Source organism: Ochotona curzoniae, unplaced genomic scaffold (assembly GCF_017591425.1).
Source record: "Ochotona curzoniae isolate NIBS_2020 unplaced genomic scaffold, NIBS_Ocur_1.0 contig_2924, whole genome shotgun sequence".
NCBI lineage: Eukaryota > Metazoa > Chordata > Mammalia > Lagomorpha > Ochotonidae > Ochotona > Ochotona curzoniae.
The window spans coordinates 83205-106260 of NW_024465653.1; the positions used below are offsets into that span (position 1 = coordinate 83205).

The 23056-nt window shown below is 39.5% G+C and overlaps 1 protein-coding gene across 2 annotated transcripts; it reads right to left on the reverse strand.

The window, feature by feature from the left end:
- Positions 1–10685: 10685 nt before the first annotated feature.
- On the reverse strand, positions 10686–20127 carry LOC121155411 (killer cell lectin-like receptor 7). Of its 2 annotated transcripts, none has more exons than XM_040978703.1 (7): positions 20010–20127; positions 18163–18252; positions 15892–16083; positions 14445–14587; positions 12236–12342; positions 11291–11441; positions 10686–11188 (listed from the first exon to the last, which is right to left on the reverse strand). In XM_040978703.1, the coding sequence occupies exons 1-6, from the start codon at positions 20125–20127 to the stop codon at positions 11294–11296; spliced, it is 798 nt and encodes a 265-aa protein (XP_040834637.1). In that variant the 3' UTR covers positions 10686–11188; positions 11291–11293. The 2 variants fall into 2 exon arrangements, with proteins under 2 accessions (XP_040834637.1, XP_040834636.1); XM_040978702.1 differs by having other exon boundaries at positions 10686–11204.
- Positions 20128–23056: the final 2929 nt, after the last annotated feature.

A 23056-nucleotide genomic window follows, 5' to 3' on the forward strand; every position in this document is an offset into this window, starting at 1 on the left:
CAGGTGTTACCTGGATCTATGCCGTGTAATGAAGCAGGTGGAAGCACTGGACCCCACTAGAACAAGACGCAGGCCACTCCAGTCCCACAGCTCTTGCGGGGCTCTGAGAGGAGAAGTGAGGTGTCTGAAGGATGAAACTCCAACTCAAACGTCCTGCCCCTCTTGTTGAAACAGTGGTGAAAGGAAACCATATGCTGAAAGCTGTTGTTTACAGGAAAGGGAGGATGGTCATGAGCTGTGTGTGCCTCCATTTCAATAACCAATCACTTCGTCCTGCTTGCAAAGCAGCATCGAAAATCAGAATTTGCGGACTGAAGAGAGAGCAATTAAGGTTCATGAAAACAGGATGAATATCTTTTAACACAAGATTAACATGCATAAAAGAAACCGTTTTTCAGTGGATGCATAAAATATCTACATGTGCATACACATATACAAATAGGGTCACAATTCGATACCTTAGCACACTTTTAAAACATTTTCCTTTCCTTGGGAAACATTGTTTAAATATTTTTCTCTTTTTTGGACTCATGCTTACTGTACATAAATGTGTTTCAGAAGGATTTTTAAAAATATATCCATAATTCCAAGATAAAAATTCAGTTTATATTCCTCTAGTTTTCTGTTCACACACAATGCTTACCAGTGAAGTTGGTATCCTTATGCAATGCGTCTGACTTATTCTTTTATAATTTATTCTTTTATACTGACATGTCTTTCCTTTAAGCAGAATGTCTTCACTTTAAGCAGTAATAATTTTTATGTGATTGAAAGGCAGAACAACACTGAAACAGACAGAAAGTGGATAAATTTTGCACTTGCTGATTCAGTCTTCATACGCCCATAGTAGTTTTAGTGGTGCTAGGTAGAACCCACTGTACCTTTGCCTACTGTACCACAATGTCCGTACTTAAAACAGGATGCAATAATATATATACAGTTACTGTCCACATAAGCATTACTCCTTAACTTAAGGTTTGATCCTTCCCCTGCAATTGGACACCTAATTTTTTTTCCAGCCTTTTGCTAATGTTAAAGAATCTTTGACCTTTGCTTTTCAGTGTTTTCTTAGGACATCATTTTAAACGTAGAATTACAAGGTTAAAGGGTATTACACATGTAAAGATTGATGATACAGATTACTAAATAACCTTCAGAGAAGTTGCTCCCCACCACGTTATACCAGTGGTGAATGAAAATATTCACATTTGGTCCTGGCGCGGTGGCCTAGCGGTTAAAGTCCTTGCCTTGAACACGCCGGTTCTCATGTGGGCACCGGTTCTAATCCTGGCAGCTCCACTTCCCATCAAGCTCCCTGCTTGAGGCCTGGGAAAGCACTCGAGGGATAGCTGAGGCCTGGGTGTTTGCCATATGACCTTCTGCTTTTTCAAGCACACTAGCAGGGAGTTAGAGGACAAATACAGTGCTGGCATCTCAGATGGCGACTTAAGAATATTCTACTTGAGTGTTTCACATGGCTTAATTCTATTACTGTTCTCTGACACTTTCTGCAAGTTCTCACGTTTTTTGTTTTTTGTTTTTCTTTTTTTTTTTTTTTTGGCTTTTGAAATCATTGGTTCTTATTTGTGGAGCTATCAGTTATGTAAGATTTTTGACTATCAGATTTTTACTTATGATCTCAGGCTCATTTTTTTCTTAATTTTCAAAAAAGGATTAAAGCTAAAGAGAATAGATTTCCTGTATTGCATAGGTACACTTCTAAGGAGATAGCTATGCTTCCTTCCCTCCTGTTTCCCTCTGTCAATTCACTTTTTTTCTATTTTTTTCTTTAAATTTATTTGATGATGTGTATGATGGCTGCCACAGCTGGATTTACTTCAATCTGACCTCAGCCCAAGACCAGAAAAGGCCACAGAGCCAAACATGTCACTGGGCCAGCAAGATTCCAGCCAAGCATCGATAAATCTAGACTGACACTCCTTACCCTAATTAGGATCTAGGCAGAGCCTCTGCCAGCCTCCAAGTTGGAAGGGGTAAAAGCCTCCCACAAGTTCCCCTGCCTGCCTTTTCTCCCCACCCCTCTCTCCTTCTTCCCTCCTTAACGAGTGATTCTCAGTTAAAGCCTCTTTGCATCTTTGTTACAACTGGCAGGTTTTGGAAGGGTGCAGGGAATGGGGAAAGTGGATGAGACCACGGTTTCCACATTTTTTTGTCTTCTTCCTGTGTCCTGGGGAAGGCAGGAAGATAAGTGGAGAAGGTGCACCCAGCCTCCCAACTGCCTTAGAATCGGGGATGGGAAATGGCCACACAATGTCATCATCCCAGGGTCCCAGTGTAGCGCATACTCTGAGCTTTCTGCTCAGGTTGTATCAGTCATTCTGAAATGCTGTCAATCTCACCACTCCAAGGAGAAGGAAATCCTTCCAAGGTTCATTGACTGACAAGGTTTACCTTAGTCTCCATTCGCCCAGATATTTGCTGCCAATGCTTGATTGTTGTAGTTGATCAATTTGTTCTGCCCTCCACCCTCTGCTAGGGCATCACATGTCTTCTGTCGGCCCCAGTGGACTGTCATATAACCCATGTGAGTCTGGGTATGCCGTCTACTGCTCCGTCTTAGCCACTGAGGAGACCCAGTTCTGAAACATGAACTCTATAATCAGACCACAGATCCTGAAATTCTCGCCATAGTTGGAATTCTGAGACCAATGGTTCAGTTGGAGGAGTCCCCCAGAAGTACCTCATCTGAAATGATCTCAAACCTGACTGTTATATCTTCTTACCAGTACCTGTTCGGGCTCTGTCTGTCACCAACATCAGCCTACACAAACACATTACTAGTTTCAATTGCTTGATCAGTTCTGTCTCCAACCACATCATCTATGCAAACCAGTGAGTGCAACAACCCAGGCTGACCCTTACTACCACACAATTGGCCCTCTCAGACACCAGTGGAAACTACAATCTAGTCAGAGTGACCACCACAAGCACCCATATAGTCCGCCTCCAGCCCTGGTTCTGTGTTTGCCAGTATGTGCAACATACTGGTCTAGTCTGTCCCATATCCCATGCATCAATGGGCACTGAAGCCTATCTCAACCCAACCAACCCACTATCCAGCCCACACTGTGCCAGCAGGTGCCACCATCTATCTAGCCAGGCCTGCCGCCTGCTCTGTTTCTCATGCTCACCAGTGAGAGTTGCAACCCATCAGAGTGGTACCTGCAGTTTTATTTACCACTCCCAGATCTTGTACTCTCCAGGTGATTCTGCAGTCTAGCTTGGCAGGAGTTTTCCCTTAGTTCCAGCACTTGCCAGCTGATTCTATGACAAAGCCCAACCAGCCCACACCCACTCTGGCTCATGCATGCACCAATGTGTAAAATCAGATAGTCCAGCCTGGCTAACCTAGCTCACATGCAAACCAGCAAGTATCGCAGCTCTGCCAGGCCTGTTCTGCCCCTGATCCCAGCTCTCATGGTCACCAGTGGGAACAGTGGCCCAGCAGGTGAGCTGCCCCACTGTTCCCGCATCAGGCTCACCCCAACCCTTCCTGCCGTCCCCAGTATCACGTGTGCTGGTAGGTGTTACGACCCAATCTGGCATGGCCCGTCTCATCTCGGCATTTGCTGGCGGGTGCTGTAACTAGTCCAGCCCAGCATATTCCCAGTTCTAGCTCATGCTGGTAGGTACTACAGCCTAGCCCAGCCCAGCCAGTTTCCAGTCCTGGTGCTAATGTTAACTGGCTGATGTTGTGGCCTGACGCATCCTGCATCCTGTCCTGGTTTTCAGACCTGCCAGTGGCTTTTTATATGGCGGGTCCATTTTCATTTTTCTGTGAATCTCCACACTCTCTCCTGTAATGATGTACTGCTTTATATTCTCACCGATGGTGCTTTAAGGTACCTTTTCACCTACATTTTCTGTAGCATTTATTGTTTTTGTAATGATAATCATTCTAATTGGGGTGAGGTGAAACCTCATTATGGTTTTTATGTACATTTCCCTAGTGTCTGGGGCCCAGCACTATATCCTAGTGGCTTAAGTCCTCACCTTGCATGTGCCAGGATTCCATATGGGTGCAGGTTCTAATCCCAGAAGTCCCACTTCCCATGCAGTCCCCTGCTTGTGGACTGGGATGGTAGTTGAGGAAAGCCCAAATGCTATGATGGATCAGTGGCTGAATCCTTACTTTACATGCGCCAGAATCCCGTATGGGCACAAGTTCCTGATTCAGCTGTCCTACTTCCTTTTCAGCCATGCTTGTGACCTAGAAGAGAGTGGAGGATGGCCCAAAGCCATGGAACCCTGAAGGAAGCTCTTGGCTCCTGGCCTTTAATCCATCAGTCATTGTGGAAGTTCTTTCTCTTTAACTGTCATTAGTGCTGTAAATCTGCCTATGACCCAGTTATTCTGTCCCTAGGAATAAACCCAAAGGGGAAAACAAACTACGTATGAGAATGAGATCTGTAATCCTTTATTTGCAGCAACACAATCTACAACAGAGAGACATGGAAACTATCCAGATGCCCATCCAAAGAGGAGTGGTTAAAGAAAATGTGGTACATCTACTACATGCAATATTATTCAGCCATTAAAAAATTGAAATCATAAACTTTGCAACTAGAAGGTCCCAACTAGGGACCATCATGCTCAGTAAATGAAGTCAATCCCCAAAGGACAAATACCATATATTCTCTTTCACATAAGGAAGCCATCATGCAAATTTTTTTTAATTTTCTTTTTTTCTGCAGATTTATTCTTATGTATGTATGTATGTGTGTGTATGAATTGCAAAGTAGAGTTACAAAAAGAGACAAACAAGATGCTTCAATCTTCTGGTTCTGTCCCCCAACTGAACACAACATCCAGACCTGGTCCAAGCTAAAGCCAGCATCCAGGATCCAGGACTCCATCTGGAGCTTTCACATGGATGACAGTGGCCAAGTTCATGGGCCATCTCATTCTGCCTTCCCTGTGTGCCATGAGGGAGCTGGATTGGAAGCAGGGTGGGAAGAACTCAAACTGGCACTCATATGGGAACGACAGCATCACAGGTGGCAGATTAACTCACTGTGCCACAACTTGTGCCAATTTTCTGTCTACAGCTCTGTGAAAAACAAGGGGTGTGTACACGGTGCAGTGATTGAGATGCCACTGGGGGTATCTGCACCCCATGTAAGAGTCCCTGGGTTCAGGTCTCAGCTCCTCTCCTGACTACTGCTGTCTGCCAATATGCACCCTGGGACAGTTTGGTGATGGCCCAAGTAGTTGAGTGCAAATCATTCATGTGGGAAACCCAGAATGAATTCTAAGCTCTGGCTTCAGCCTTGACCCAACTCTGGGATATGGTAAGATTTTAGAAAGTGAACCAGATATAAAAGTTCTCCCCGCTTCTATCAATTTCTGTCTCTTAGTTAATCAATTAATAAATAGTTCTTCAGGTCAGAAGATTGTGGTTACTGTGGTGATGAGAGTGAGGATATGTATTATCCCTGCTTATTCCTAGATTCGAATCTATCCTAGTTACAAAATGTCGAACAAGTCATTCAAATTCTCCAAGGTTAGGTTTTTTACCATTTTCAGTGAGACTGTCACCTGCCCCCCATAGGTCACATTGAGGCTTCTGTCCAGTGAGGCAGTGCCTGCAGGCAAGGTGGTTGTGGGAAATGTTTGTATTATGAGATGAAGCCCTCATGGATGGATGAAATTCTTTGTCAAGACTGGGTTTTCGCTTGCCCAGGATCACATTCTCTGATACAGAACCTGTGTTCTTTAATCCTGGCCCACATTCTGTGTTCACCCTCTTGCCTTTCCCTGTCCTGCTGTGAGTTGAAGCAGCAGGAAGCCCGAAAGATGTAGCCATTCATCTTACAGGTGTGTCCTGAGGACCCATAAGCCTCTTGTCATTCAATATTACCCAATCTTTATTGTTCTTTTATAGCAATAAAAAAAAGCCATACTGTCTGTCTCCTCCAGTATTATGCCGTCCATAGGGTGGATCTCCTATCTGTGTATCTGTATTGCGGACTGTTTTCTATGCCATGTCTGGGGTATCATGCCCACCAGGCAATTGCTGGACCTAGTAGAGAGAGTTCAGAGGGACTGACCACAAAATCTAGGTTTGGGGCAGCTTTACAAAGAAGCAGAATAAAATTAATGATTAGAAATCAAACTGTATAATTACTCCCTCTAACACTTTTTGTTCCTAGGCAGCTCTGAAGTTCTGGGAAAGGCAAATGTTTTCTCTGCATGAGAAGGCAATCATCACAAGGAGATAACAGCAGCTTAACATGGGATTAATCAAAGAACGAAGTCGGAAGTGATACTTTATCATAGTCACTGTTAATAAGAGAAAGATAAAATCTTTTAGGGATATGTTATATTTATAATAAATAGAAAATATATCACTTGGTTTATTAGAATGAATAGTAGATGAGCAGCAGTAATTTCAGAAGACCACAGAAAGTTAAAAAAAATTTATCTATTATTTTTATTGGAAAGGCAGATTTACAGAGAGAAGCAATAATAGAGAGAAAGATCTTCTGTCTGCTGGTTCATGCCCCAAATGCTTGCTATAGCTTCCTCAGAAGGTTAAAAACCACTATTATCAATAGAATGGTATTTTCGATCCCAGGCTCATGTGCTGAGTATAATTTTCATTCATAAGTACTTACTGACTCGCTACTGAGAGAAGATTCTCACTATTGGCAACTTAAGGGCAGAAAAGCAAAATACCCAAATAAAATTATGATAGCTAACACCATAGCTTACACGCTGGTTTATTTTTAGCAGTATATGCATATCCATTCAAACAACTGTGACATGCATTACTAAATGCACTCTATTTTGAACAGAATTCACTACTCAACTTAGTTCATTCATTAATGGAATAACTCTCTTCAGTGCCTACTGTGATACTGTGAATCTGCCTTCCACCTCCCCCCGCACAAGTGCATTACTAAGCTCCCTCGAGAAGAGTTGTTCCCATTTATTTTCCACCAGTTGTATACAAAAATACTCATATTTTTTAAATATATATTTATTTAAAAGTCACAACAATTGAGGGAACATTGAGAGAGGACGATCTTGCATTCACTGGTTCACTCAACAGATGACTAGAGCAGCCAGAGCTGAGTCAGACACCAGGGACTCTATCCAGGTCTTCCAGGTGGGTAGCAGAAGGAGGTCCAGTACTTGGGCCACCTTCTCAAGCCATCTCAGGCATATTAGCAGAGGGAAAGAGGCTGCCACAATGTCACCTAAACAGTCCCACAGTCACAATTCCTTACATCTGAAATTTGAAATGAAATTATTCCTACACTGCATTTTGGCCCACAAACACTACTTCAGAAATATGCATCAACAGCCCTCAAGACTTCACATTCTCACATACTTTAAAGTTTACAAAGAAACTCCTTTGCATCATTTGGGTACCAACAGTCAGACCCTACAAGAACATACTCAAATCTCACATTGAAATTCACTTTCCTTCCACTGAGGCCTTTGCCATCACCGACTCCAGCTCTATGAAACCACTCAAGGAACCTTGGTTAAGCAGCTCCTTGGGATGAACACAGCAGAGTTCTGGGTTCTCAGCTCAGCTCTCTTTCTGATTCCAGCTGCCTGCTAAGTGGCACTCCGAAGGCAGCAGTAGTGTCCCAATCATGTGGACAACCTGTGGGACAACCAAGTTAAGTCTGGGCTCCTGGCTTCAGCCTTGACCCAATCCAAGACATTGTAGGTCTTTACAAAGTGAACTTTAGGAAGTTTTTTATTTCAATTTCAGTCCCCAAGTTAATCAGTTCATCTCTAGTCCTGCAAACACAGGCTATTATGGATAGCAGATTTGGGGGATGGAATTGTGATGGAGAACAACGTGGAGATGTATTAGTCAGAAACATCCCCACTCTGAGACACACACTGAGTTAGATTATCTGTTCTAACACACGGAACTGGGAGTGCAGGTGTTTGTAAGAGTGGGTGGGGATAGCACATCAACTCAGTGTGACAGATGGGGAACTACTCTAGGCTAGTGATATTCTCCAGAGAAACTATTTTACAGCCTCGAATCTGTATTGATTGCTGTCCCATGGATATAGTGGAGGACATATTGAGGCTACTTTTCTGCGGTAATTCCCATTTGTACAGCTGCTGACAGGTTGGACAGTTCTTAGGATGGAAGCTGGGAATGCAGAGTGCATCATTTTATACTTGCTACGTAATCTGTACCATAATAATGTAATGTCCATCAGGTTGAGTCCCACATCTGCCATGCCTAGTGTTGTCTCTGTGTTACAAAGGAGGTATCATGCCTACAAGGACACTTGCTAAACAAAGTAGATAATGTTAAGAGGAACTGATCATAAAAAATCTAGTCCTTGGTAGTTTTAGAAAGAGGCAGAATGAGACTAAACGTTAAAATACCAAATTGTGTAATTAGCTTTTACTCCCTCTGATCTCTATTATCTATGTGTGATAATGGTTTGCATATCTAGGAAAGGAAGTCCCTCTTTAAAGGAGAAAGCACCAGATTACATTAATTTAAGATTTTATTAGTGGTGAGGTGGGCATTGTGAAGCAGGTAAACCTGCTGCCTGTGATGTTGGTATCCTGTAAGGGCACTGACTTGTAACCCTTTTTTTCTGCTTCTGATCCAGCTCCCTGCTGATGCACCTGGGAAAGCAGAAAAAGACAGCTCAAGTGCTTGGGGCCACTGACCATCAGAGGTAAACATGAAGGAAGCTCTTGGCTCTTGGCCTTGACAGGGACAAACCTTCTTGTTGCAGAACTATCTTTTCCATCTCTCTCTCTCTCCTTCATTCTGTAACTTTTTGTAAATAACCAATTTTTTAAAAACTATTGGGTTAGTTGAAGCGTTTAATGCAGCCCTTTGCTTCATAAAGTTTGGATCAATACCAGATCCAAACCAAAGTAATAAAACAGATAAATGAAAGTTGAATCATGTGTTTAATGTTCTTGTATTTTCTTTTCACAAATGTGGAGACAGTGTAGTCACTTGATTTCTGGCTGCAATAGCCTTTTTCTTTCCTCCACTCTCCTCCTTGTTTTTGTCCTTTTTCTTCCTTCTCCTTCTTCCTCTTCTTATTCTTGTCTTCCTCCTCCCAACTCTTCATCCTCTTCCTCCTCTTCCTCCATCTTTTTTTTCCTTTCTCATTTAGGTAACCACACATTTCCTTTCTGATGACACAGTTAGCTAGAAGCCTAGCACACAGCTTCTCACCCCACCTTGAAACCACAGTGACTTTATCATTTCACAGTAGCTGTGGTCTTCCTGTCCTGGGCTAGGTGAAGGTCAGCCAGAATGGACACCAGAACAGGGCAGCCTGCTCTGATTCACTTCACTAGGAAGAATGATAATCCAATGTCACAACTTCTTGGCTGCTTACTATCTTATTTACCACTAAATGACTTCAAATGTTCTGAGTTTTATAATAATTAGAAAGATCCAGTTTAAGATTTCCAGTTCTTCTGACCACTCTCTTTATCCTTATCTTCAGAATCAAATCTAATCTATGGTCTAGTTTTATTATTTATTTGAAAGACAGATGGAAACATGTAGCACAGTGCGTTTTGCCACCACATGAAATGTTAGTATCCCACACTACTTGCAGGTTCAAGTCTCAAGTTTGTGTTTTTTTTTTTTTTTCATGAGATGTGACAAGAAAACCAGACTAAGGTCCCACGCACTGGTGCCTTAACACCCAGAGTAGCCACAACACCCCAAATGCCCACAACATTCAGACTTAGCCCAAGCTGAAGCTGGCAGCAGGAAGCTCAGTGTAGGTCTCTCAAATGTGCAGCAGTGACCCAGCTAGTGATAACACTTCCTGTCTCTCAAGGTCTGCAATGCAGGGAGCCTGAATCAAAAGTGGAGCCAGCATGCAAAACCAGATACTCTGATGTGTTGACAAAAAATATGACTTTCCCTCCCACCACCACCACTCTTAAAGAGGATTTTGAATGCTTCAGTCCATTTGAAGTATACATTTGTCAAAGTCACCAACTCACCAACTCAACTTCTCTAAGTGTGATCCTGCAGCAGTAGCATTGATGCCATCTGTCATCTCCTTATTCTGAAGTGATTGTCCATGTTGGGGGCCCAGCCCAGACTTCCATGTACTAACACACATAGGGCTGCTATGAACAATGTTCCATAAATGCCATGATTTATAGCAGCAGAATTTATGATATCACTGCTCTGAACTCAGAAGTCCCAAATCAAGGTGTTAATAGAACTGTCTCTTCCTTGGCTCCCAGAGAAGGAATCTGGTCTGTGTCCTTCTCCAGCCTCAAATGGCTGCCAGCAATTCTGGGTGCTTCTTGCCTTGTTGATCTAAATGGCTGCTTCTCCCTCTGCCATCACCTCACTCTCCCTCTGAGTCTCTTTGTGTCTTTGCCCAGATGTTATAAGGACGATCTTTATTGTATTACTTGGTACTCACAATTCCCAGCACAGGCTCAAAACCCTGACCTAAATTGTATACAAGTTTTAAGGGCATCCATTCCAAGATATTATAATTAAATACATATATTATTCTGAACACGAAGGGAAAAAAAAGCTATATAGGGCAGAAAAATAGCATGTATGAGGTAAATGCACAAAAATTTGAACATGGTTTATGTATTACATCATAATGCTGTATCAATGCTAATTTTTCTGATTTTGACAATTGTATTTTGGTTATACAGGAAAAAAACATTTTCTTGGAAAATATCTACACAAAGGAATATCATGTCTTCAATTTATTATAAGTTGGATCACCAACACGGACACATGAAAGAGAAAGAGAATAGAGCAGATAGGGCAAAATAAAAACAATTGGCAACCGCGGGTAAAAGTTGTGTGGGAATTCCCTGCACTACTCTTTTCAGTTTTCAATAAATTTAAATTTAACTTCCATTGCAAAGTAATTGTTAAAGATGAAGAATACTTGTAATAGTAAAAAGTAACCACATTCTAATTCTTATTTGTGTTGTCAAGGTCAGAAGATGCAGCATGTTGAACCCATTGAAGTGGAAAAGATCCAGGCTTTATACCAGCATTGTCCAATTGGTTTCATGGATGACTCAGAGAAATAAACAACAACAACAAAAAAAGAATAATTCCTTGGGGCTGTGAAGAAACGGGCAATTCCTTTCTCAAGGTTAAGTTTTGCATCTGTCCTCAGGAAGAAGATGGTGTTTCTTGCTTTTATAGTTCATTCTGTTTCCACATTGGGCTAAGGAATGCATTTAAAAAAACATGTGTTAGTAACAAACACAAATTAATACAGGAAACAAGAATATTTCAGCCTTCTAGTTTTACCTTCTAAGTACACCTTGAAGTGGGGAGAATACAATCAATGCTCTTTTCACAGATGCAACTGTGATTTTTGGAACAATGAACAGCGTCCACTCTTATCGAGGATAAAAATCCACATTGTTCTGTCCCAGGGAAATTCATAAATGAAAAATTCCTACAGAACAGAAAATATAAAAGTCAATCCCTTAATTCTGAATTCTCCAAACACATCATTTGTGAATTTTAAAAACTGTATTTCCTAAATTCCTGATACATAGAAATGTTAATCATAATTTCAATACCAAAAGATTTTATTCTGTGTTTAGCCCATTAAATACATTCATCCATAATCTCCCAGCTTATTCTACACTGGTAATTGATGGTTAACAGAAAAAAAAATACTTTTCAATAATACTCTGAAATTATGGTATGTTGAATCTCTTTTCTTATTCCATAATTTCATTAAAAGTGAGAAATTTTCAATGAGGAAAAACTGAATTACTGAGCACATATAGTGTAAGGAACAACAATATAGTTCAGAGCTTAGAATGATTAATCCTTTCACTGTTTTTATTTCTTTGCCTTCTCCATCTCCTAGACAGACTAATTACACAAAGGAGTTACAATTGAATTTGGGGGGATGCATAGAAACCACATTTAAGGGTGAGGGAAGAATAACTTGCTATGTCAGATGGCACAGTCACTTCATCTCTCAGACTCACGATTGCATTTCAGTTTGTATCTCATAACACATCCTGAATGTATTTAGTATACCTTTATCATTAATAACTCCATATGACACTTCTCCTTTGTCTTTGCTTGCCAAAATGCTTTCTTACTCTTATTCTTACCAGTGAGGACTACTCAAAGTTAAGTTAAACTGTGTGATGTGAAAGATGATTCCTTCTAGACATAATCCTTCAAACTCCTACATCAAAGTTAATGTTTGAACACACACCAGAAACTTACATTCCAGGTGAGAAACCATCATCAACCCATTTCCATTTTTTCTCCTTTTTGTCATACAACAGTCCAATCCAGTAATAATTACTATGAATGTGAGATGTAATGAATGTCTATAAAGGAAACAAAACGTATGAGAGAACTAAGTTCCCATCTGCTGCATGAATGTGAAGAGGCACAGGGGGCGGGGACGAGCTGTGCCTAAGGCCAGGGCCCTGCCATTCTCCACACCTCCTTATCTCTGCTTCTAAGAAATATCTCTTACCCTTCTCACATCTATTTTTAATTTCAAAGTAGCTTTCCCATAGCAGACTATATATGTGAAAACCGTCTATGAGTTTCCTGGATTATTTAAAACATGAAAGACTTTAAAATCAAACCATGTACTAACAAGAAATCACTTAAATAATTCGACACTTAAGTAAATAATTAAGTTCACACTCCAAAACAATATGTAATGTAATAGAGAATGGGTCAATTCATGATCCTAAACAAAGGGGTCTTCAAAATAAATTTCTTAAAATAAAGACTTTGTGTAAGATAGTACAATCAGTTTTCAGACTCACAAGAAAAATAAATAATAGTTTAATTTAGTAGATGGGAGCGATAAAAGGAAGAGAAGCAGTATTTCCAAGTATTAAATATGTCTAAAATGCAATAGGTTAAAAGTGATACATTACATAAATGCTGCTGATTAAAATGTAGGTTTAAATTTATATTTTAGGAAGAAGAAATAAAAAATTTGGAAACAATGATCACATCCACTTTTCCCTACTCCTCTATCTTTCCCACCCTGATCAACTATGTAAATATCATCTAAAATTTAAAAATTAAATGTAATAAATACATTTTTGTTTTACCAAATAAAAAATTAGTCACTAGTTAGGAAATTATTTCATGATTTGATATCATGAATTCAACTTCAGGCATTTGTTATTTTTGCATATATTTGTAAGTCATTTTTCTAAACGATAGAGATTTCAGGCTGATCTTGGAAAACATGTCTAAAGAAACACACTTTGTATTTTTCTTATTAATACATTAAAAAGGCAATATCAAGGCCAGCATTATGGTGTAATGGGTTAAAACACCAAACTTCAGTGGATGCTGGTGTATGTGGTATATGTTTCGGTTGATTTACCTTTGATCCACTTTCCTGCTGATGACCTGGGACAAGCAGAGGAGGCTGGCCCAAGTGTTTGGGTTCCTACCACTGCCACGGGAGACCTAAATGAAGTTCCTACATCCTGACTTCTGTCTGGGCAGACCTGACCTTCACAGACAAGTGGGAAGGGAATCAACAGATAGATATCTCTCTCTCTCTCTCTCGCTCTCTCTCTCTCTCTCTCCCTCTCTCTCTCTCTCTCTCTCTCACACACACACACACACACACACACAGTCTCTTCCTATCTCTCTCTTTCTCTCTTTCTCTCTTATTCTCTGTGTGCGTGTGCTTTTCTATAACTCTGAATTTCACATAAAGAAATTCATGTTAAAAGGCACATTTCAATATTGCTGCCTCTGTATTTTCTCTTCTTACAATTTTTGAGGATATAGATCTTGGTATTATAAGATTATTGAGCAATTAAATGTGATATATAAATGCACTAAAATCAATGCAAGGCTACTTTGTATAACTGATATCACTGTAATACTGCTTATTATCATCTCTAGTTGATAGATGGGCTCAGCAGAGTTAAGTAATCCATTGAATATCACCCACCAGCAACTGGCAGAGCTGAATTTGACCACAGGCACTCTGACTGCTGAGTTCCTGGTAGTAACACCTATGCTGCATCCCCTAGGCTAAACTTGCCACCCTACAGGGATAGATGTAGGGATAAAAGGGACCAGTAGGCAAAGGTTAAACTAATTGCAGCATCAAAAATGTACATACTTCCTTGTAATAGTCACTACTTCAGGCTCCTGGAGAAGGGAGAGGATTACAGACTTCCCCTATAATATTGTTAAAGATGACTGTCATAACAAATAATATACTTTAAGCAATTGATAAGCACCTTAATCATATGCATATTAGCAAACAGAATGTCCTGGGAGATTCCTAGCTGTACAGTCATGACAGTCAGACAACAGACATGACACAAAGAACACTTGAAGACCCCTCTTTCTGCATGCCCCCCTCCTTTCTCAGTATCGCAGGTTGTAAAGTGAGACAGTTCATGACAATGGGAATAAATGGAAGAGTCCATGATACCTGTTCCTGCTCATTGTCTATCTTCAAAAGTGAGGAGCTGTACTTCTCGCAAGTTTGTTTACATTCCTGCCAGTTTTTCTTTTCCTCTGTAAAATAGTAGCAATTGACTCCACCACAGGACCAGTAGCCATGATAGCTTTTACCTATAACACAGAGCCAATTATTAATTTTTTATTATATGATCTAGTAATCAGAGCAATATATTAATCAGCCCTCCATAATAAACTCAAAGGTTCAAGATCCCTCTATGATAATAGCAACAACAATATGAGGATCCTCAAGGTTCAGGAATGCCAAGAGATAGCTGCACTCGCATGTTCAAGACAGCGTGATCCTCAATAGCCAAGAGATGGAGACTATCTAGACATCCACTGATGGATGAATGATGTGGAACATACATACATACAATGGAATGAATAATTAAAGAAGCAAATTCTATTGTATGTGACAGTATGGAGAAAACAGAGAGGACATTATGTGTGAGGAGCAGAGTCTAGGGGTATGAGGTATAACACAGTGCTTCTGATTAACAATGTTGTTTTGTACACTCAAAAATAAAAGTACACTAATGTCATAGTGTACTTATCAAAAATAAATATAGAAATTAGCAAATAAATATTGAGAGTCAATGGATATCTTGATTATTCCTATTATGATCATGCAATACATATGTCCAACTTATCAAAGTACATATATTTAATCTATAATGTTTCTCTATCCTGAACCTATTTAAAAATTCTACCATGCTTTCTAACTTAGGAATATATTTGCAACCTTTTCTTTTGTATACTTATATTTGTAGCATTACAATGTAATATTGCAATATACAATACATACAATATGTTTCAGGAAGTATATGTGAGTGCATTTCAAAACGTTCAGTGATAATGGAATTAACATACAAGCTGAGTTTGCATACAAGACATTTTGAATTACTCTGTATTTTGCATGAATTTTAAAATTATCTGGTATTGATGGTCATAAATACAAACACACGGGAGGCCTAGATACACACACACAAACAACAAGGTATCTTTATAACAGCATTCAAATAAAACTCCTTGTGTCTTTTGTAGGTCAGTTATGCTTTTTTCTTAAAGCTTTCATATTTTGTGTGAGCCACACCCTAATTCTCACTAGACCAAATCATCTGACTATCTCCTGGGGTGCTGGTCCTCTCTTTCACTGTTAGTAATAGCAGGGCAGCAAGAATTGCCATTGTATTTTGGGAGTGACAAGACTCTACTAATCCAACTATGATTCCAAGGATTCCCAAATCCCATATTTGAAACAAGAAAACAAACCACCCACATTTCATCTGACAGACACAAATTGGAAATTGTCCCGTAGACCCAAGTCACTGGGGCAAGCCTGCTTATAAGACTCCAAAGCTTTTAGAAGGGGAATGCAAAGCAATACAAACTTTCACTCCAGATTCCTTCCATACCTGGATCTGTACAACATCTAGTCTTTTTTGAAAGGAATGACTCCAGTGTCTTTTGCTGTAGAAGGGTTTTATTTCTGAGAACTTCACATTCTAAAGTCTTCTTTGCCAGAAGTTGCTCCTTCAAGTACTCACTCTGAATGAGATTTGCTGAAATTTCTTGCTTTTGATGTTTTTCTTGAGTTAACTGGAAAACTAAAATTTGAGACATAAATATCATAAGAAAATGCACTCATGGAGATCAAACAGTGAAATTAAAGACTTTAGAAAAAGTCTCACTTCAACAACCAACTGTACTCATTAGTTCAGTAATTTGGCATTAGAAAGTCACACCTCAATGAACTGACCACAGTGATGGAAACATCACATTTCTCACTATTGGCAACTTAAGGGCAGAAAAGCAAAATACCCAAATGAGATTATGATGGCTAACACCATAGCTTACACGCTGGTTTATTTTTAGCAGTATATCATTTACAAATATCTACCACCATAAAATTCAGTTCGTTAACATTTACCAATTCATCCTCTGTAGATAAAGACCTAAAGTAGGGGGCAGATGCTTGTCCTTGGGGTTAGGATGCCCATAACTCACATCAGAGTCCCTGGATTCAATCCTGGCTCCTGACTCCATTTCCTGGGAGCTGATGGGCATCTGTCATGACTCAAACAGTGAGTTAGTGCCATCCACATGGAGCACCAGAATTAACAGTTCCAAACTTCCAACTTCAGCTGCAGTCATCTAAGTAGTGAACCAACAAATCAAACTTTTTCTATTTTCTCTTTCCTTCTTAATCTTTCTTTTTCCCTTTCTCTTCTTCTTTGTTTTTCCTTCCTCCCACCCTTCATCCTTTTTTCCCTTTCTCTCTCTCTCTCTTCCTTTCTTTCAGTGCTTTTTTCCCTCAGTTTCTTTTCTCCATCCTTTCTCTCTCTGCACATTCTCTTTCCTTCTTCTCCCTTTCCTTCTTTCTCTCTATCCTTCTTTGCTTTCTTACTTTATATTTTCTTTTTTATTTATTCTTTCTCATTCTTTCCATCTTACCTTCTTTCTTTTATCTCTCTTTCTCTCTCTGTCCGTAAATAAAAGGAAAAAAAAGGTGAACTAAACAACCATGAAGATATAGCACAATTATTATTCTATTATCGGTAACATCTGAAAATAGGTGATATTATCTAAATGTGGTAGATCCATTGTGTTCTACAAATATTTGAGGCAATCCAAATACAAGATTAAGCTTAAATTCAACATCAGTTTGTATGTATGTTTTTGTTCTGCTTACCACGTTCTTATTACATATTTAAAAATGCACAAAGTTATCAACCAAAAGGAATATTACTGTGTGCTATACAGAATAAGTTACCTTCAGAAGAATACACAACAAACGTAGCCTCAGAATCAGTAGACTAAGTAAATCAAATGAAATGCCACTATGATATGTCCAAGAAAAACAATTACCAACAAGGGCCATTACCTTGACTTAGCATGTAAAGCCACTGCCTCAGGGCCAGCATTTTATAGCGGCGATGATTCGAATCCCTTCTCACCCCCTGCTATCCAGCTCATTACTAATATGTCTAGGAAAGCAGTGGAGGATGGTTCAAATGCTTGGGCCCCTGCACCCATGTGGGAGACCTGGAAGAAGCCCCTGGTAGCAAACTTTAAACTGGCACCAGCTTCCAATGGTTGACATTTGGTGTCTGAACAGATGAGATGGATGAAAGATCTCTCTCTCTCCCTCCTTCTTGTGTGTGTGTGTGTGTGTGTGTGTGTGTGTGTGTGGCTCTGCCTTTGAAATAAAATTGAATACTGCCAAATCAGCTTTTGAAGTTTTATTTTATTATTTTTATTGCAAAGTCAGATATACAGAGAGGAGGGGGAGAGAGAGGAAAATCTTCTGTCTGATGATTCACTCTCCACGTGACCAAAATGTTCAGTGCTGTGCCGATCCAAAGCCAGGACCAGGAGCTTCTTCTGGGTCTCCCACGTGGGTGCAGCATCCCAATGCTTTGACCTGTCCTCAACTGCTTTCCCAGGCCACAAGCAGGGAGCTAGATGGGAAGTGGAGCTGCCGGGATTAAAATCAGCGCCCATATGGGATCCCGGCGCATTCAAGGCCAGGACATTAGCCACTGGCCCATCAGCTGGGCCAGCACAATCATTTTTTTAATCCCCAATACAATTCAGAACTTTCAAATGTTCTAACAGGGAGCATTGTTTAAATATCTGCACATGTGATTCTACAATTCCCAGAAAGATCTGTTTCCATTACTCACTCATTGTCACCAACATTGTGATCTTCATCAAGAAAAGTAAAAACAAGATTCCAACACTCACTGCAATGCGATGCCAGGGCACTGCAAACTCTTTGAAGAGAAAAGTAAGAATTAACAGTGAAAAAGCCCAGCTATCTCTCACCTTAACCAGGGACATGGTTAAAAACAAAGGAAACACGGTCAAAAATTTTACAAGACTATATCTTACAAAATGATTTAGATTTTAATCTGGAAATTACAGCTTTACATTTTATGTTTTCTGGCTGATAGAAACTGTTTCTAGAAATGGCCATGAACAAGTTGGTTCTCCAAAGTTTCAAAATTATGTCCCATAAAGAGGCACCAACGACATAAGGCATCTGGGAGAGTGTAAAGTGGCATGTGCAGTCTTTGCTGTGATCAAGCTAATCATGACAAGAACAAAGCAGGCGATGCTCTTGACAAAGTGGTCACCACCAGAAAATATTCTGATTTGCACACATGATCAGCGTCCATCCTCACAGAACTTTCCTGAAATCCACTTTCCTTTCCTCACTGTCAATTCTGCATTTCAGTAGGCAATGGTGTATGCATCTTATTGTTTTGGTGGTACTCATTGTTGGATAAATTGTGCCTATGATGATCACTAAACTGAAACACTACAGGTTATTCTCAACTAGGAGTTAAATAATGACCAGAAAAATCAAAATTTTCCTTCAACGCAAATAGTTTGAATCATGGTGGCCCTTCAGTTTATGTATGTGTGTGTGTGTGTGTGTTTACCTAAAGTCTTTCTTGTTTGTATAACATTTTTTAAATGCTTATTTCTATATTAAACATCTAATACATTTGTTTCTCTAAGAAATGCTAGGCTTTTATTTTAAATATTTATTTTTATTATTTTTTTTATTGGAAAGGCGGATATACAGAGAGGAGAGACTGAGAGGAAGATCTTCCGTCTGATGATTCTCTCCCCAAGTGAGCGCAACGGCTGATGCTTTGCCGATCCGAAGCCAGGAGCCTCTTCTGGGTCTCGCACGCGGGTGCAGGGTCCCAAAGCTTTAGGCCATCCTCGACTGCTTTCCTGGGCCACAGGCAGGGAGCTGGATGGGAAGCGGGGCTGCCGGGATAGAACCAGCACCCATATGGGATTCCGGGCGTGCAAGGCGAGGACCTTAACCACTGCACTACCGTGCCGTGCCCATAGGCTTTTTCTTTTTTAATCCTATTATGTTTTTGCTTTTAGACACCTCACAAATTATCCTTGGCCAAATTTAAATAAGCATATTCTATTAGTACTCATATTTCTGAAAGTGTATTAATGTCCTCATCCTCTCAGTTTCTTGTAAGATCATTTAAAAAAAATAAATTATTAAACAAATAATAAAGTAATTCTTCCAGGTTAGCCAGCTCCAGTTTTCTTTTATAACTGGAATTAATGGCCAGAAGTGCATATAAGATTGTTTTTAAACCTCTAGTTTGTCACCCCATGACATCGCATGAATTTGGATGCTCAGTTAGTATAACCTGGGGTGACATTATGATACAGGAGGGGTTAAGCTATCACTGGCAACACCGACACCTCATTTTGCTCTCTGGTTCAAGTCTCAGCTACTCCAATTCCAACCGAGCTCCTGGCTAATGAACTTAGGGAAGCAGAAGATGGCCCAGGTATTTGAATGCATGCCTTCCATGTGGGAGACCAAAGTGTTTGCCCAAGCTTCTAGCTTGACCAGACTCCAGCTGCTGCAGCCATTTGGAGAGTGAACCAGTCACTGAAAGATCACTTTCTGGTTTTCTCTTTCTCTCCTTGTAAATCTGCCTTTCAAATAAAACAAGTAAAGCTCAAACATAATATACATAAATACCTTTCTTGGCAGATTTCCCAGGCCTTCTGGTGCCATCAGGCCTTAATCTCTTCTGAGATTCTGAGGCAGACTGGAGAATTCTCACAGATGAGCAAGTCACCTCCTCCTGATCACCCATCTTCAGAAGAAAAGAAATGTTTGTGCAACAACTCTTTACAATACAATGATTTCTAAAGAAATATCCAAAGAGCAGCCCACAGGAACATACAAGGACTTGATGCTGAGAGGTCATTTTGTGTGTGTGTCTGTGAATATCTGTGTACCTGTGTTTATCTGTTGCAGTAAGTGCTTAAAGCATGTAGACTGAATTAATTTACACAACAAATGGAAATGCTGTTAATATATCCATCAAAATCATTTATGATCATCGGGACTATTGCCATCAATATCAGAATCTATAGAAAGAATTGAAGGGACTGCTAGTATATTATTATACTATTTACTCAGCTATCTTCACTTACAATATTTAGCGTACATATAAAAAGATTGGGCACAATCAGTGCCTTCTCATATCTTGGTGGCATCGTTAAAAAAAGAACTTAAAGCATCAAAAATTCTATATTCTGTAAAACTATATGTATGTTAGTTTAAAAAAATACATACCTTACTAGACATATAACAGTTTTAAAAGCTCTTTCTTTTCAATTATCAAGAGTCAATCAGAGAGCTTCCCGCGGTATATCTCATACATTATCTTTACATGATTTTGAGGGGTGATTATAAAAAAAAAGGGTAACATTTCAAAGCCCAGTGCCTTATACAAGACAAACTGACTACAAATTTTTTAGGTTCTTTCTAAAATTGCCATAGAAACCTTTGTGAAAAATTATGTCAAAAGCTATTCATTAATTATTTAGTGACTATCAGGAGACAACCTAGTATTAATACCAATGAAGTAAGAAATCATAAATAGCAAAATTTTTAAATTCACCTTGATTCCTAAACTAATCAGAAAGAAAAGATGATATCAAAGGAAGTTCAGGAAAAAGTGTAACTATATTATTTCATATGCATTATCAACTTATAAAATTTGGTATACTAACTGTTCACATTTTATCTAATATCCTATTTAAATTAGACTCTTCTACTCCAGAATTTTCAAATACACTCCTTCATGGATGGATAAGACATAAATCATTTGTGTCAAATTAAACGTAACTCCTCAAATCTGTCTTCTTTAAGTGAATAACTCAGAGCATACGGAGAGGGAGACGACGAGTTTCCATGAACACTAACTACAATTTATACATCCTTCAGTGTTCACGCTATTGTAATACAACACAGAGGGAATTCTGTCCTATAAATGTCATGCCACGTTTCTTGGAATTAAGCACTGTATTCCTAGAATAAGCAGAATTAATAGGATAATCATATTGAAAGACCACGGGAATCAAAGCAGGTGTTACCTGGATCTATGCCGTGTAATGAAGCAGGTGGAAGCACTGGACCCCACTAGAACAAGACGCAGGCCACTCCAGTCCCACAGCTCCTGCGGGGCTCTAAGAGGAGAAGTGGGGTGTCTGAAAGATGAAACTCCAACTCAAACGTCCTGCCCCTCTTGTTGAAACAGTGGTGAAAGGAAACCATATGCTGAAAACTGTTGTTTACAGGAAAGGGAGGATGGTCATGAGCTGTGTGTGCCTCCATTTCAATAACCAATCACTTCGTCCTGCTTGCAAAGCAGCATCGAAAATCAGAATTTGCGGACTGAAGAGAGAGCAATTATGGTTCACGAGAACAAGATGAATATCTTTTAACACAAGAGTAACATATGTAAAAGAAGCCACTATTTAAGTGAGTGAGAGAACTGTCTGTGTGAATACACACATATCCAAGAATGAATACGGCTCATTTTTCAGTTCCAAATTTAGATAATTTCCTCTCTGTTAGAAATGTTCTATTACATTTAAATTTTTTAGAAAAGTATATATATATATACACACACATATATATATATATAATGCAAACGCATTTTTAAAGTTATTTTAAAACACTCCTCATTCCACTAAAATATATTTGGCTCTATTCTTCTAGTTATTTGTTTATCCATTATGCTTATCACAAAAGTTGGTCTCATTATGCAGGGCGTCGAGTTTATCCTTTTTTCAATATGTATTAAACATTTCCCTTAAAAATTTCAAACCTCAATAATTTATTTATATGTATCTGAAAGGCAGAGCAAGAGATCAACAAAGAGGCAGATCAAAGAGAGCTCTTAAATTAGCGGATTAACTTTCAAAACACAAACAAAAAAGTAGAGGTGGTTTAATGACTTACACACCAGTGCTCTGCTCTAAAACATGATTTTTTTTTAAGTTTTTTAGGGGGAGCTGCGGGGGGAGGTGGCAGGCAGATTCACAGAGTGAAGGAGAGAAAGAGAAAGATCTTCCTCTTCTGGCACACTCCACAAGTGCCACCAGTGTTGGAGCAAAGCCAATCAGAAGCTAGGAGCCCAGAGTCATAATTTTTAAAACAATATGCAATTATTACTCACTTGGGACATGCATTCTTTATTTAAGCACTCCCCAGCTACACATATTTAAGTTTGTCAAAACAATCTGTACTAGTATAATGAAAAATGAGCTTGTGATTTTAACAGTTTTCTTAGAAAATAACTTAAAGATAAAACAATGGGATCAAAGTGCATATCCATACAAACAACTGTGAGATGCATTACTAAGCTCCCTCGAGAAGAGTTGTTCCCATTTATTTTCCACCAGTTGTATACAAAAATACTCATATTTTTAAATAGATATTTATTTAAAAGTCACAACAATTGAGGGAACATTGAGAGAGGACGATCTTGCATTCACTGGTTCACTCAACAGATGACTAGAGCAGCCAGAGCTGAGTCAGACACCAGGGACTCTATCCAGGTCTTCCAGGTGGGTAGCAGAAGGAGGCCCAGTACTTGGCCCACCATCTGAAGTCATTTCAGGCATATTAGCAGAGGGAAAGAGGCTGCCACAATGTCACCTAAACAGTCCCACAGTCACAATTCCTTACATCTGAAATTTGAAATGAAATTATTCCTATACTGCATTTTG